Genomic DNA, 15,230 nt, shown 5'->3' with positions numbered 1-15,230 from the left:
CAGCAGGACAATAGTTTTCCAAAACTCGTTTTTTCCCCTTTGTTCCTCTCTGAAGAAAGAAAAAGTAAAGATCATCCAAGTCAGAACTATCACTTAGAATTTCAGAAATTTAATATTTTATAATTACAACTTACAGGATTATTTTTCTTCTTCAAAGTAGCAGAAATGGGGTTCCATACGTTTCAGAAACTATTTTACTTAAAGCCCAAAAGGTTAAAAAAAGATTCTTCTAAATCTGAAGCAGGTCTGAAACGGCTGGGAACAGGAAGTAAAATCACAGCAATGAGAGAAGAAGAAAGTAGTTTTAGTGAATAAATCAACAGAAGACGCAGCAGTGGAGCCTAAAGAAGAAACTGAAGTCTGTCTTCAGATCAGAGGAGAAACTAATCAAACAACATAAGGTTATAAACCCAACTACAGCCTGCATCCTATCAATGAAGAAGAAAATCTGAATCAAGATTGTTTTAGTAGATTTAAGATGAAAGTTCTAAACTTTAGGGCTGGAAAAACAACAGATTCTCTGCTGTTAAATAAAAGAAATAAACAGTTACGGTTGTAGGAAAGTTTTATTGTTTTCAGAAGACAAAAAAGTTTAAAAAAAAAAACTAAAAAAACTAAATGTTTAAAAGGAATAAATAAATAAAATCCAATCATCTGTGCTGCTTGAATCCGACTCCATCAGTGCAGGCGGAGGTTGGTGTCGGAGTAAAAGAAGCTGCCGGGTTTCCCGCCCTCCTCCCTTCAGAGCGGGTTCTCTGAGCTCACGCTCTGCGCCGTGGCCGTGTTGGCGTACGTGGGCTTGCTGTACTTGGTGAGGACGGATTTAAACTGCTGCAGCGTGGCGTCGGTTCGAACCCCCGTCGGGTCGAAGTGGGTCCGGCTCACCCTGAAGCCGGCCTCCATCAGGTACTGGAGGAACTTGTTCAACCTGTGGATGAATTAAAAAAACAAACCTGAACCGTAAACGTCAGAAGTCTTAATACTGGCCTTAAATCATTACCACAAAATGGACCCAACACTTGGGTCCATTTTGTGGTAATAATTATAATATATAATAATAAAATGTTAGCTTTGAGCTTTAGTTCTGATAGTTACAGAACAAACTCAGCGTGCAGCGTTCACGCTGTGTTTTTGCTGAAAATGTAAACGTTTATAGTTTTAGTTCATGAAGAGGTCCGCCATCTTAGAACTGTAGACGTGTGACTGAAATGTTCCCTGGAGGTCAGAGGTCACTCACTTGGGCATGTTCATGCCTCTGATGCTGTGCCGGTGGATGCTGTAGTAGAAAGGCGGGTGTTCCAGAGATGCATCAGGCTTCAGCTTCTTCACAACGTTCCCAGAATCCTCCCCGCTCTTCCTTTTCCCTGCAGGAAAAACAAAAATTATACTCAACTCAGGGGAAGAAAGCATCTAAAATACCTGTGTCCTGTGATGAAACCATTAAAATCTGATAAATGCAGTAAAAACTAACTTTTTAAGTCTTTAAATAGACAAAATAAGGCAACACTGCCCCCTACAGAATTACAGGATAAGTCCATTGAAAGAACTGATTATCACTTTTCTGTTTATTTTTAAGATTTTAACCTTCTTTAAATCTCTAAACCTGCGTTCTTATGTTACTACAGCTGATCCTAACAAGTCCATTTTGTTGTATTAAACCAGTCTGTAATCTCTGTGTGCAGATGTTTTCAGAGCACAGGATGAAACAAAGAGGACAAACTCACCGGAGTGATCAGCCGGACCCACCTCCTCTCCGCTCTGTAACGTCTTAATGACGACTCCGCACTCCACTGCAGAGGAAACAGAAGACTGAGCGTTTCGTCCTACAAACATCAGACGGTGACACAGCTGAGGGCGTTACCCTGGTTGGTGAGAGCCGACGACCCGTGGACCAGAGACTTGAGGGTGGTGCACTCGGACTCGCAGGTCAGAGTCTTGACGAGCGGCTGGATGTCATCCATGCTGTGCTGCACGGCTGCAGAAAGCATCCTCCTCAGGAATCCAGTGTTGAACAGAGGACCGGACCTGCACATGAAAAACTCAACCTGTAATTCTTGTCTTACAGAAGCCCTGAGGAGGTTTGGAGCTGTGGTAGTGATACCAAGTACAGGCTGACATCTGTGCTCTGTGGTGGAGTCTGCAAATCCACCTGAGGCTTCCTGAGTTACAGGTGAACAGCTTACAGAGGGCTTTCAGCTCGGTGGAGTGTGTGTGAGATTAACACTGAGGTCTGTTTACCACAGAGGTCCCAGCTGCACGGCGGTCTTTCCAGGCAGACTTCCGTGGCAGTTACAGGGCAGAGTGTCTGAAACAGAGTCAGATTTACGTTACAGTTCAAACTAAATGCTTTCTTTCTAAAAATATCAGCTGCAGCTAAAAACATTGTCTTTAGCTCTTCCTCTAAAGCTGAAAGTTGATTTTTATAGAAGAAAATAAGCTAAAGCTAAACTGGAATTAAACTTTTCATGTTGCACCTCCCTTCGGAGGAGAAAAATCTCTATGATCCCCTTCAGAAGCTCAACAAGTCCAAAATAAAATAATATTCATATTTAACTGTATTGAACAAATATATACATGAAATAAAACTTCTTCCCTTTAGTAAATTGAGTTAAATAAAAAAGTTAACTTGTTTTTGTGACATTTTGTCTCTAAATTGCTCCTTTAAAAATGTAAGGCAATAAATATAAATGATAAAAGTTCAGTATTATCACAGTATTAAAGGGTTCAGTGACTCTGTTTTCACTGTATTATTAAAAAAAACAACAATACAATTCAATATGTGGCAAAAAAATTGTTTGGATATGATGCCACTTATTTAAAGTTTCCAATTTAGAATATTTCCAAAACTCCCCACCTTAACTTCCCATGGAAGGTTTCTGGAATTTTACAGGAAACTTTAGGCCCCTTTGCAAAATAAAATAAAACAAAAATTTTCCTTTAGGACTGAAGCTTCACAGCTCAGCTGAGTTCATTCTGTGCGGTGGCGTTCAGCTGGTGGTGGATTTAGTGTGTGGACTGCAGAATAACCAGCAGCTCACCGTCCACCATGTTTCCCAGCTTGAGGAAGACTCTCTCCTCACACCACTGGCAGTGGACCAGTTTCCGTAACTTCTTGGCCGACTCGTCGGCTTGAGCTGGACCTCTGAGGACTCTCACCACCACGAGCACAAAGTGCTCCAACGCCACGGCCAGCAGCACCTCGATGCCTTTGTTGCAGCGCGCTGCCGCTCTGGAGAACATGGCAGACGTCCTGATTAATGTTTGTTTGAACTCTTCATCCCACCGGCGGCACGTTAAAGAAAAGCCTCACCTCGCCACCGAGGCTACGACCATGCGCGCAGCCAGCTCTTTGTAGTACTCGGTGCGAACGATGCTGCAGCCATAGTGGCGCAGGGTGACGTTGGGTGACTTGGCGTACAGAGAACTCGTGTCTGTCGACGTCACCGAGATGATGCCGAGGTTCCGGACGTTCCTGAAGGCGGCGTCCAGGTAGTTCACAGCTGTACCGAACGGATCCAGGTGGCTGGAAGACAAAATGACTGAACAAATTAAATTCTGCAGTTTCCACAGAAACTTTGGACTTTTAAGGGATAATCTTCAAGGCTGCGTTTCTGCTCACATACATGTAGTCAAACGGCCGCAGGTGCATGATGACGTTGGCATCCATCTTGGCAACCTCCACAGTGGCAACAGGAGCCGTGTCAGCCTCACCCCCCACTCTGTTGGGCCCCCGGGGGCCTCGTTGGCCTCCTCCATCCACCCGGATGTTGTTCAGCTCACAGTTCTCTTTAATCATTTTGACGCAGGTGTCGCTGATGTCCGTTATGGTCACTCTGACAGAGTTACGGAGATGTTTGGCCCACTGGAGGCCCATGATGCCTGCAAAGATTTGTCAGTTTCTTCTGTTAAATTACATCTCTTTATTCACTTTACTTTGGTTGAAAGTTTTAAAACTGCTTTATCCTAAACATCAGTTATTTTGGTCTGAACAACCTCATTAAAATCTGGCTTTAAAGGTTTAAATGTAACACTCATGTCATGTCAAAAGCTTCAGGTTTAGTGAACAAAAACCACAAAGAGAGCGATCACCTGTAGCTCCGAAAGCATCCAAACACTCGATCGGACTCCTTTCCTCAGCCAGAACAGCGAGCGAACAAAACACCAGCTGCCTGAAACCCGTACACAGCCGGCGTCAGTTCAGTCAGAGCAAACGGGATTCATCCCGACACCGAGTCCACAGCGTGAGTCTGCCCACCTGTTGGTCTTCATCTTGCGGTTGAAGTAGGTGTCGCTCTTCTGCGGAGTGGTGTGGTTCGGGAGGAGCTGCACGTTGGTTCCGAGTTCTTTCATGATCTCGTAGGCCTGACCCGACGGAGCTGCAGACACAGAGATCAGAACCGCTTGGAGTTAACAACTCGTTTCTGTATGAAAACAGCTGCTTGTAGAGCTGAAACAAAGTCTGGTTCTACTGCTGCAGGTCTTCTGTCTCTGACTCAGTTTGTCCAACTTTTATTTATTTTAACTACTGTGAGTTAACTTTCCCGAGATTTGCTCCAGCTGTGCTTCCTCTAAAGAAATTTAAACTCCATTGTCACAGAATAACGAATGATGTTAGAGGACCTGGGTTTATTTCAGTGATGCAGAACAGTAACCCATGCAGCGTTTTTAACGGCAGTTCTTACTCGGCTCTTCGAACGGGATGTCGGAGCTCCCGGAGTAGCTGGCCTCGGTCTCGCCTTTGTTGACGTGGCGCTTCAGGTGGCTGACCATGTCGGTCTTCCGAGCGATCGTGACCGAGCACACGATGCAGTGGTAGTGAGCCATGTGTCTCCCCGGTGCCTGGAGGGAGCGAAGTGTTTAAGACCGTTCCTGAATCGATGCTGCAGCAATTTGTGGGGTCGCAGTCTCACCTGGTCTCCACTGAGGCTGGGCTTCAGGTTCCTGCAGGGCAGGTGGCAGATGCACATCTTGTGGCCTGCAAAATAACAGGTCAAAACCCAACATCATCATCATCATCACCATCAGATCACGAAGGCAATCATGTAAACAAATCAGATAAAAAGAAGAATATAATAAGTTCTGCAAACTAAAGAGACATGACTTTCTAACCAGCAGATAACTGACATCTAACTGAGGGAATGAAAGTAAAATTCCTTGAAGGAATGCATATCGCCCGCTGTCTTTCATGCTGAAGTTTTAAACAAAGACTTCATGCGATTTGTTGGCTCTCGGAGTTTGTGTTGGAGATGAATGTCAGCTACTACTAAACCAAATCTTAGCTCAACATCTGGAAAACTGACTGAGTTGTAGCCATTTTGTCTTTTCTAAGATTATTTCAAAGGCTTATGAGACAATTTGACAAAAGACAGAAACACGGGCAAATACATGATGGCCTGTGGGCGATCCTGAGGAAGGAGGCGGCGTTTTGGTACCAAACTCTCTGGTTTCTTGCCTTCAAACTCCACGTAAACCTTCCAGTGGAGGTTCTGCAGATGTCGGCGCAGCTTGTGGCTGTAACAAGCTTTAAACTTATCCTCAGGACACAGAGGACATGATTTCCGCCCAGCTGGAGGGAAAAAAAACCCTCAAATCATTCATTCATTTTTCTGTTGCGTTTTTCAAACACGTTACAGAAAAAGGTCCTAAAAGAAGATCAGAGATCTTCAGAGGAGCCGAACTCACCACCGTTCAGGTCCACCAGCATCTCCAGCCCCTCCAGTTTGGTCTGGATGGAGATGTGTCTCTCTGCACGAAGACAAATAAAAACAGATTTATTTCCTCCAGGCTCCGATGTTTCCAGATTCAATCCGAGCATTTGGGTGAAATGCTGGATTACCGACAGTGGTGGTTGAAGGTTTGGAGTCGCTGTCTGCAGCCGCTTCGCTCTGCTCTGCAGCCTGAACATCTGCAGGAGCATCTTCGTCATCATCACCTTCACACACGGAGAGAAACAGGTTCCAGATCACAGGAAATGGTTTCTAAACAAAGTAACTTATTCAAATATCAGGAATGAAGTCAAGATGACAAAAAAAAAAGATGCTTCAAATTTCTCTGTAAGTTTTCAGACGACAACCAGGGAAACAAACGAAATAGGAAGTCTGTAATCCTGTGTTTGGAGGGTTTTTGTGCCTTTCTTTAATTAATAGAAGAAGAAGAAACTGAAGCAGCTTTATTGTGATTCGCCCGTTATCCTGTTTTCTGGTTGGAGCTCTAAACCCGGTCCTGTTTGGATTTTTACAGATTTTTCCACAGAATGTTGAACTTTAAGTGTGAGCTGTATAAACCTTCCAGAATTTCAGGAACCAAACTCTTCTTATTTCCACAGTTTTTACATTTCTACCATTCATCCATCCAAACATCAGTATATTTGTCTTCTTTCTGCCAGTGTGTTTCATTCTTACAGTTTTGCTCTAAAATCCCCTAGAGTGCAGAGAGCGCACAACCAAACTCTCATCGACTTCAATTCTATCTGAACTCAGAATAATTCACATCATATCTCCTCCATAAACCCAGTAGAATCATAATCATGTTTTCTACAGATTGTTAAACTGACTGAGCTTTCTTATCTAGTTTATACATCAGTGTCTCTCACTGCTGGAAGACTTTCTCTCAAATCTAAATTCTAAATATTTCTATTTTATTAAAGTCGGAGTCTACTCCTCCAAACAGGAAGTGGAGGTTGTTTTTAACTCTTTGTATTTTCTCCATAAAAAAATAGAATCATCAAACTGACCCTGTGGAACCATCAGAACCTTCTGCTGCTTACGGGTCACAAACTCTTAGTTTATTATAACCTGAGTTAAAGAAATGAGTAAACAACCTCGGGTCTATCAGCTGAGTCTCATCCTGATTTTTATTTAAATAAATGTGTGCTTAATTTTTAAACTGTAGTATTTTATGTTGGCAACAATTTTCCATCTCTATGTAGCTTTTATCATTTTGTTTATGGCATTTGGGACTCTTTTAGACTTTGACTTTTTGTATTTAATTTTGATATTTTATGTAACCCTAACCAAAGACAACTAATGAAACTGAACCATTTTGGTTCAATCTGATGCCTTATTAATGTGAAATGTCCTTTTCAAATAATAATTAAAAAAAACACAGTTTAGACTTTTCTGCTAAATAGGACATAAAATAACGTGTTGAACAAGTATTCATAATTCTGTAAAATCCTAACATCAATTAATAAATTTATATACAGAAAGTGCAGAAGCATGGAGGGAAATGTGTCTAATTTACAAAACAGGAGGTCTTTTTAAAACACTGTGTGCCATGAGGAGCTCTTCTTGTTGTTTGTAAACCTTTAAAGTGCGCACTCTGCGGTCCTGCGGTGCAGCTCCGTGATGGGACCGCCTCACTGCAAATATTTAAAACAAACAAACTGAACTGGGTGATGAATAATCCTCTGAGTTAATCTGCGCTCCTGTCTGCAGCTGATAAACATCCGGCCCGTTTATCTCAGCTGCTGCTGCTTCTTCTTCTCGACTGTTTAGGCCCCGTGGCGGAGCTCCGAGGTGAGGCCCTCGTCCAGATCCGCAGTTAGAAACTCGGATTGTCCGCGAACTCACCGCGCAGCACTTTGTACATTTAGCGCATAATTTAAAGCGCACTTTCAGGCCTCCTAATCAGAGGCTGAAGGAGAAGGTGGCGCAGTTTTACTCACGTTTGATCCCGCTGTCCTCCTGGTGTAGCTGGGCAGAGGCCGCCTCTGTCAGCTCCGCCATGTCAGACTGCAGCAGAAAACAGGAAGTGCTCTGACGTACGCTGCGTACGTGCTGTACGTAAAGTGCATAAGGGTTTTACCGTCGAGTTAAAGCAGACCCGCTGTAAATCACCAGTCACACTTTTAATTACATGCTTGAAAGCATCAGTTATATATGATTTACCTACGGGTTGCTCCTGTTTCTGTGCTTCAGGTCGCGCACGCACCTCGCGGGAGCGCGCCCGGAGTCCAGACTTCAGCATGCAGGCAGAGGAGGAGAATATTCTTCTTCTTTCTCCCTTACAGATCGTCGTACATGTAGCGGAATGTAGCCGAATTCACAGCACAGACGTTTTCTCTAACCTACGTACATGACAGTTTTATCAGATGATGCAAAGTTTGAAAAATGAAGATCTTAATTTAAATGGACCGTTAACGTAGCAGCGCTGTAAAAGTGACCGCGAATGAAACGAAGTCTTAGCGGGCCGGTTTTTACACACACTTTAAGACCCTTTTTCGTTTTCTCAGTTTCTGAAACAGAACAAGATGCGAATGACAGCAGCTTTATTAGATATTCGGCCACGGTAATATTCAGTATATGTGAACACAAAATAAAAATTTAAAATAGCAAATATAGCACTTTGTATAAGTCTGTAACTCATGAAAACTAACAGATGAACGTGAGCATATGTTTTTCGGAGTTGTGAATTACGTAACATCTTAAGAAGCAGTTTAAGTTTCAGTTCTCAGGAAAAGTGTCTGGGAGCAGCTCCGCCCTGCTTCTGTGCATTCATCAGCTGAGAGTCGCTGCAGAAACATCAAGAAAAACAACCAAACAACTTCTTCACATTTACACAAAACAGCTGGATGATGAGGTGAGAAACAAACTTATAAATGGTTTATTATTCCTTCTCTGTTTTCTGTTTTCATTATATCCAAATGTCCGTTTTTTATATTTATTCTATTATATTTGTTGCTCCTATTCTCTTTTCTTCATGTTCAGCGTTGAATATTTCCTTCACAGCTTCTTGTTGTGTGATGTAGTGCTTTTTACAAAACACGAGCAGCTATTTGTGTTTTATTTAATTTCTTTACTCATTTCCTTCTTCCTTTATTCAGTTCATCCTGATGGTTTTATTCACCTCCTTGTCTCCATCTTTAACACTCTTTACTCTGAAAGTCTCACAGCAGATTACATCATCCCTCAGATTTATCATTAGTTTTATTTATTTATTTATTATTGATTTTTTTTCCATCAGTGCTGCTGAGAGTCTGGAGTCCAAACTCGAGGCCCTTCAGAGCCACTTCACCTGGGATCTGGACCCCCGCAGATCCAAACTGTTCCGTCTCAAGGACAACCTGGAGGACATCGGCACAGAGGAGGACAACATCTGGCTGGGTCCCATTTACAACCTGCAGGGGTTCATCCACTACAAGCTGGGCTTCATGGAGGAGGCCCGGGCGTTCTTCAGCAGGGCCACTGAAGCCTTCCAGCAGCTCAAAACGACCGACGAGGGGCCCTGGTTGGTGGTGAACTACGGGAATCTGGCATGGCTGCACCATCATACGGGTGAAGATGAGAAGAGTCAGGACTTCCTGTCCAAGGTCGACGCCCTGATGAATAAATATCCAGCTCCAATCAAAGGAGAGCTCCACCTGGAGGTCTGCGCTGAGAAGGCCTGGACCCTGATGAAGTTTGACAACGAGAAGAAGCTGCAGGCTGCAGAGTACTTCCAGAAAGCCATCAGGATGGAGCCGAACACGGTGCTGTGGCAGACCAGCCGTGTGCTGGCGTTGGTGAGCGCCTCCAAGCACAGCGACTCGGGCCTGGACGACGATATCTGGGAGGACATGAGAGTTGCTAGAATGGAGGATCCGAAGAACTTGTACCTCGCTGCTGTTGAGCTGAAGGAAAGCGCCAGGAGAGGAGAGCAAATCAGAGATGAAGCTCAGGAGCTGGCAGAGAAGATCTTACTGAATCCTGTCAGCAGCTACCGTGGCCTGAAACCACTGCTGAGGTCCTACAGACAAATCGATGCTTTCCATGAGGCCATTGATTTGGCAGAAAGGGCCCTGAACGAGCATCCGGATTCCCGTTACCTGAAGAGGTGTGCAGCTCTCTGCTACAAGTGGAAAATTATCTTTTCCAAAGACAGACGCCCAAATGAAAGGATGATCAGCCGAGCGATCGGCCTGTACGAGGAGGTGATTTCTCTGTACCCTCAGTCCTCTCTGGTGAAGCAGCTCGACCTCGCAAACATACAAGCCAAGTCTGGGCAGGGTCTGATGAAATCAGATCAGACGTACAAGAAGCTGCTGAGGGAAGTTCAGGATCCTGCAGACAAACAGATGATCTACAACAGCTACGCAAAGTACTTAAACTTTGAGCGACAGGAGAGGAACAAGTCGGTTGAGTATCACATGAAGGCTACAGCCATAAACCATCAGTCCTTCTTCCGGCAGAACAGCATCAAAGCGCTGGAGAAGATCAGAGACCGAGGCAGGAACAGGATGTGCAGAGAAATCACGGAGTTCCTGGAAAAACTAGAAATTCTTCAGAAAGTGAACAGGCAGTAGGTGTAAAAACAGCTGAGTTTATTAATCAAATAGTTTTACTCAGTTTACTCCCTAAACTCGTAAACAGTCCCCAAAAATATCTGTTTGGTTCTCATTTTCTCCAACTTAAAACCACTGATTGGTCCTTCAAATTAGATAAAGTACCAAACTTGTGTCATAGTTTAATTTTTACTTCTTTTATAGATGCCTCTGCCTCAAACCTGACCTAAACTCAGAACAGCTGAGTTTAAGTTTTTTGTTTTTTTTTTAATCAGAAAACATGTAGTGACCTGTTTTAGCTTTTTAACTCAGATGCAAACAGCAGTGCACAGATATATAGACAGATGGGAGGAATTTTTGTTGCAGCAACAAATCATAAATACAACTTAAAAAAGGATACAAATCAAACAAACTGCTCAAAAATTAATCTTCAAAAATGTTCATAAATACACATTATTATTGTGGATTTTTAATTTGAAGTCAATGACCTTTGGAAAGTAGTAAAATTATCTCAATATAGATCTCAATCTTGCTGTATTTGATTTTTTTTAGGTGTTATATTGTAGAGTTGTCACTAACCTCTAAATAATCATCACCAAATTAAGTCTGTATTGCCGCTTTTAAGCTTTTAGAATCTTTTTATTCCTATAAATACATGTACTCAAAGTAAAATCACTGAAAGCAACAATAAACATTAAATAAACATGTAATTCCTTCTCCTGTATTTCAGTTAATGTGTCTGAGTATTTTATTAATCTGTTTAAGGCCATCGTCTGTTTGTTGATGTTACAGTTGAACATTATATTTATTTCAAACTGTTCAAATTTGTTGTGACAACAAATACAAACAAAACTTTGCTTCTTGTGTAGATGAGTGTTTATTCATCCAAGTGAATTCAGCTCAAAGTGGTTTAAATTTAAAAAACAGACACAAAACCAAGTTAAAGTTCAAAGGAATAGATAACAACCATGTTACAAGATTACACCTCACCTTTGTGAGTTCTCATGTGTCTGATTAAATAGCTTTTTTGTCCGAAGCTTTTTCCACACGTCTGACAGGAGAAAGGCTTCTCACCGGTGTGAGTTCTCATGTGATTAGTTAAGTTACTACTCGTAAAGAAATGTTTGCCACAGTTTTTACATGGATACGGCTTCTCGCCTGTGTGAATTCTCAGGTGTAGCTGTAAACTGTTTCCATGACTGAACGTTTTTCCACAGATCAGACAGGAGAAAGGCTTCTCACCTGTGTGAGTTCTTATGTGTTGAGTCAGGTGAGAATTCTGAGAGAAACATTTACCACAAATCTCACATGAATAAGGTTTCTCACCTGTGTGAGTTCTCATATGAAGGGTTAAATTATATTTTACAGAAAATTTCTTTCCACAAGTTCCACATGTAAAAGGCTTCTCATCTGGGAGAGTTTTCAGTTTCAGGCAGTCTACATTGTCACTGTAATCTCTGGTTTGTGGACTTCTCTCATTTTGTTTCAGCTCTTCATCCCTGCTGGATTCTGAGTCATCCTTCCTGCTTCTATCTTGGTTTTCAGTTTCAGGAGAGTTCTGAGAGAAGAGCTGGTCCCAGTTTGGCTCCGATTCCAAGTAGTCCCTTTCCTTAGAAGCAGGAGTCACAATAAAGATATCAGTCTCCTGCTTCAGTAAGAGCTCTTCTTCATTCGGACCAATACTGAGTTCCTCCTGTTCCTCTTTAATCTGCAGAGGTTCTGGATCCTCCACGTCCATATTGGAGTTCCTCTCTTGGTTCCAGAGCTGCTGGTCAGTGAGAATGTCCTCCTCCTCGCTGGCATAACGCTGTGGGACTTCTGGACAAAAGGAAGAAAATGCTTATTAACGTGACTATGAGAAAGCACACTTCCCAGTAATCATTTCATGCAGCTCATTACTAAAATTCTATTACTGTAGTTTGTAAATTTATTTTTTGTAAAACTTACTTGAAATCAACGTTTATCAGTTTATTACAAAAAATATAATCATAACTTAAACAACTAATTTACAGGATAATTGTGTTTTAGTATGTAGCTGTGACGAATACTAGTTTTTTTGCAGTATTTCTGACATTTAATTTGTTTTGTTTGATTCTTCTAATCCGGTCTTTCATGTAATCATCAGTTGTTATTCTTATTTGTGACTAACTTACGGTCCTCTGTGCAGTTTATTATCCTTGTGGTTTAGTACATGAACAAATGGGTATAATCTTCATTTTATGCCATAATTAAGCAGCATTTCTAGCAAAGGACAAACAGCTATCATTGTATAGAATTAGCTCTAAGAAAACTAATTTACTAAACTCAAAAATGGCCCAGTAGTATTTGTAGAATATTACTATAACCAGAATGTCTGTTCGTTCTTAGAGTCCCTTTGCACAAACATACCTGTTGCATCTTTAAAAGAAAATTAAATGAAGTTGTTTTTCTCTCTAATTATGTCGTTACTGAACCGAGTTAACGAACATAAAAACTATCCAAAGAAGCATGTCTCCGGATTAAAATAAACTGAGACTGAACTTGTCTCTGCTGCTCCTTACCTGTCCTGTGGAGGTTTATCTGTGGCTTCGAGCTGATATCCAGCAGTCTGCGCTGACGGTCGATCTCTTCCTCGTACTGGACGATGGTTTTTTCAAACTCTGTGAATATTTCTCCAGCAGCAGCAGTTAGTCGCTCGCTGATAAACTCTCTCAGAGATTGAACTGAAGACATTGTTACTGCAGAGACTCAAATATTCCCCTCACACACCCAAACCGACACAGAAACCACCACATGCACACACACACACGCTGCTAGCGCCCGGATTACTTCCGGTGGTGTCACGCTCCGTTTCCGGTGTAACGAAACAACATTTGATTTTGTAAAAAGTAAAAACACGGACACGAGCCAGCAGTAAAACCCGATGAACTGGTAGTTTTTTTTAGTCTAAAGATTGTAAAGTTTTTTTGTAATGTTTAATTAATGAGTTTCCCCCACGACGGCGGACGGAGGTTATTACAGTTTAACTGAAGAGGAAACAAGAAAATGTCTAAATTTAATCATAATTCTCACAAAACAATATAATTAATGTAAGTCCATAACGTTTAATATATTTTAGCCTTTCTGTTACAAACTGATCTTTCTCTCCATGAACTCCCACAATATTACCATTAGAAAAACATTTCATAAGCAGTTTATACACCCCATCAGATACCGTTCCCCTCTGTTAAACTGGGGTAACGGTATCTGACGGGCGATATAAGGCCGTCAGATGTGGTGTATAAACTGCTTATGAAATGTTTTCACAATAAAAACATTTTTTTTAGTATCATACACATGTTTGGTAGATGTTTTCTGTATTCTGATATTATTTGCACATTTTATTCCTAAAATAATGATTTTTTGTTTTGTTTTGAGAAATATTTGCTCCTTTAAACAATTCTGTTAATAGATAAGTCATTATTTATTTTAATAATTGATTGTTTTTTTTCCCCAAACATTGTCTATATTGTCCATAACAGAGTCTGTATGTATAGCTATCACGCTAGCGAAACAGTGGGTTAACTTCGCCAAAAAACAAGTTTGACCTTTCACGGTCTCCGTAGTTCCCTTGCAGCGCGAGCACAGCGTGACGGTTACGAGCGTTGAACATGAACGCACGCTTTTTGCTGTGTACGCGGCAAAAAAACGCAGGGGGAACCGTATCTGATGGGGGAACCGGTCTCAACGTAACAAGGAAACAAGAAAATGTCTAAATTTAATCATAATTCTCACAAAACAATATAATTAATGTAAGTCCATAACGTTTAATATCTTTTAGCCTTTCTGTTAGACTCTTTTTACTCCCATTTCATTAAAGTAAAACTCATTTTTGAAAGCCTCTCTGGATCTGATGCTGATAAACTAAAAGACAATATTTTTGCACACTCAATCCCTTCAAAATAAAAAAATCTTTTTTCATGTTCATCCCTCAGCAGAATGTAAAACACCAGAATAACTGTACATTCTGCAATAAACCAATAGAAAGAACTAAATATATTTAATCTAAATTTGCACATACATGTGATTTTAGGAGATTATCTAACTCTGATAGATTTATGATTCATTTTAGGTGTTTTGTGTCATTGAGCCTGAGGATTGGTTTAGATTCTGAATACAGTTTGTTCTTTAAATAATTCAGCGTGGGTTTGGTTCTGATATGTACAAACAATATGGACTACATAAACTTTAATTTTGATGTATTTTATAAGCCACACCAGCGTTCTCCTGTATACTCAGGCAGGACTTTGAAAGCCTCAGACTCCCACAGCATCTTGCTCCAGCAGAAAATGATCGCTGCTTTAGGCTCTTCACTTTGTGGAATAACTTAAAAGTGTGAGGATCTGGAGTTAGCTCCGCCTTGGGGCGGCTCCTCTAACCTTTGCTCCACAGGTGTTCCTGATTCCGTTGATGAGTCCTGCCAGCATTTAAGCTTCAAGCTGAGACCAGACCTTCGCTGGAGCATCAAGCCTCTTGGGTTAGATTCTCAGCCACTGAATCTAATCACAGTTTTTGTCTTACTACGCTAACCAAGCTTCTTATGTTCAGGTTTTACCACATTTAGACATTACAACTTCCCGGAAACTTACCTGGACCGCTGAACACATACCTGGACTGGATACTTACTCTTTCACCACTGGATCACCTGGGACCACTTCTTCACCTTCCTCCACGCAGCTGGACGCCTACTGAGTCTGTAAGAAACAGAGACATTGTTTACTCGCTCAGCTGAATCTCCCCAATTTAGAATTGGTGCCCAAGACTCACCCTGCTCCTTTGTTCTTTCAGACCGTTCCCGAACCTGGCTCACTGTACATATCTCTGCACCTGTAAATAAATTCACTTACCTTAGCTTTGCCTCCGTGTCTGGTTTTGGTCTCGCTCGTGGACAAACTTTTCCTGGGTTCTTGTCAGAATGCTCCAGCCATAAAAAAGAAAACCTTGTCCTGAG

General features: G+C 41.7%; 4 protein-coding genes across 9 annotated transcripts in view; 1 reads left to right on the top strand and 3 right to left on the bottom strand.

Moving 5' to 3' along the window:
- LOC108247555 (zinc finger protein 2 homolog) overlaps window positions 1-15,230 on the bottom strand; it is a 461,981-nt gene that overhangs the window by 382,044 nt on the left and 64,707 nt on the right. The gene's annotated exons all lie outside the window — the stretch shown is intronic.
- On the bottom strand, window positions 548-7,771 carry trmt1l (tRNA methyltransferase 1-like). 2 transcript variants are annotated; one of them, XM_017435792.3, is made up of 16 exons: window positions 7,667-7,771; window positions 5,837-5,932; window positions 5,683-5,745; window positions 5,453-5,566; window positions 4,911-4,975; window positions 4,683-4,839; window positions 4,256-4,376; window positions 4,090-4,169; window positions 3,624-3,879; window positions 3,311-3,523; window positions 3,039-3,229; window positions 2,239-2,305; window positions 1,862-2,025; window positions 1,725-1,790; window positions 1,238-1,364; window positions 548-928 (listed from the first exon to the last, which is right to left on the bottom strand). In XM_017435792.3, exons 1-16 carry the CDS (start codon window positions 7,725-7,727, stop codon window positions 742-744), a joined length of 2,028 nt encoding a protein of 675 aa, XP_017291281.1. In that variant the 5' UTR covers window positions 7,728-7,771; the 3' UTR covers window positions 548-741. The 2 variants fall into 2 exon arrangements, with proteins under 2 accessions (XP_017291281.1, XP_017291283.1); XM_017435794.3 differs by lacking the exons at window positions 5,683-5,745; window positions 5,837-5,932; window positions 7,667-7,771 and having other exon boundaries at window positions 5,386-5,516.
- On the top strand, window positions 8,347-10,985 carry LOC108247562 (interferon-induced protein with tetratricopeptide repeats 1-like). Its single transcript, XM_017435806.3, has 2 exons — window positions 8,347-8,580; window positions 8,965-10,985. The coding sequence occupies exons 1-2, from the start codon at window positions 8,573-8,575 to the stop codon at window positions 10,280-10,282; spliced, it is 1,326 nt and encodes a 441-aa protein (XP_017291295.1). The 5' UTR covers window positions 8,347-8,572; the 3' UTR covers window positions 10,283-10,985.
- LOC108247570 (oocyte zinc finger protein XlCOF22-like) overlaps window positions 11,115-15,230 on the bottom strand; it is a 17,570-nt gene continuing 13,454 nt past the window's right edge. The window contains exons 2-3 of the mRNA XM_037981270.1: window positions 12,802-12,910; window positions 11,115-12,079 (exon numbers count right to left, since the gene is read on the bottom strand). Of these exons, the coding sequence (XP_037837198.1) occupies window positions 11,241-12,079; window positions 12,802-12,910 (948 nt within the window). The 3' untranslated portion in view covers window positions 11,115-11,240. The remainder of the gene's footprint in view (window positions 12,080-12,801; window positions 12,911-15,230) is intronic.

This window comes from Kryptolebias marmoratus, linkage group LG18 (genome assembly GCF_001649575.2).
Source record: "Kryptolebias marmoratus isolate JLee-2015 linkage group LG18, ASM164957v2, whole genome shotgun sequence".
Classification (NCBI taxonomy): domain Eukaryota; kingdom Metazoa; phylum Chordata; class Actinopteri; order Cyprinodontiformes; family Rivulidae; genus Kryptolebias; species Kryptolebias marmoratus.
This window is presented reverse-complemented; position numbering and strand designations above follow the sequence as displayed.

Excerpts from the sequence above, each read along its gene's own strand:
- trmt1l (XM_017435792.3), bottom strand. The coding sequence starts at position 7,727 with ATGGCGGAGCTGACAGAGGCGGCCTCTGCCCAGCTACACCAGGAGGAC. Across the intron at positions 5,746-5,836 it reads ACCTTCAACCACCACTGTCG|AGAGACACATCTCCATCCAG; the intron begins GTAATCCAGCAT and ends GTCTTCGTGCAG. Across the intron at positions 2,306-3,038 it reads GCTGGGAAACATGGTGGACG|ACACTCTGCCCTGTAACTGC; the intron begins GTGAGCTGCTGG and ends ACTCTGTTTCAG.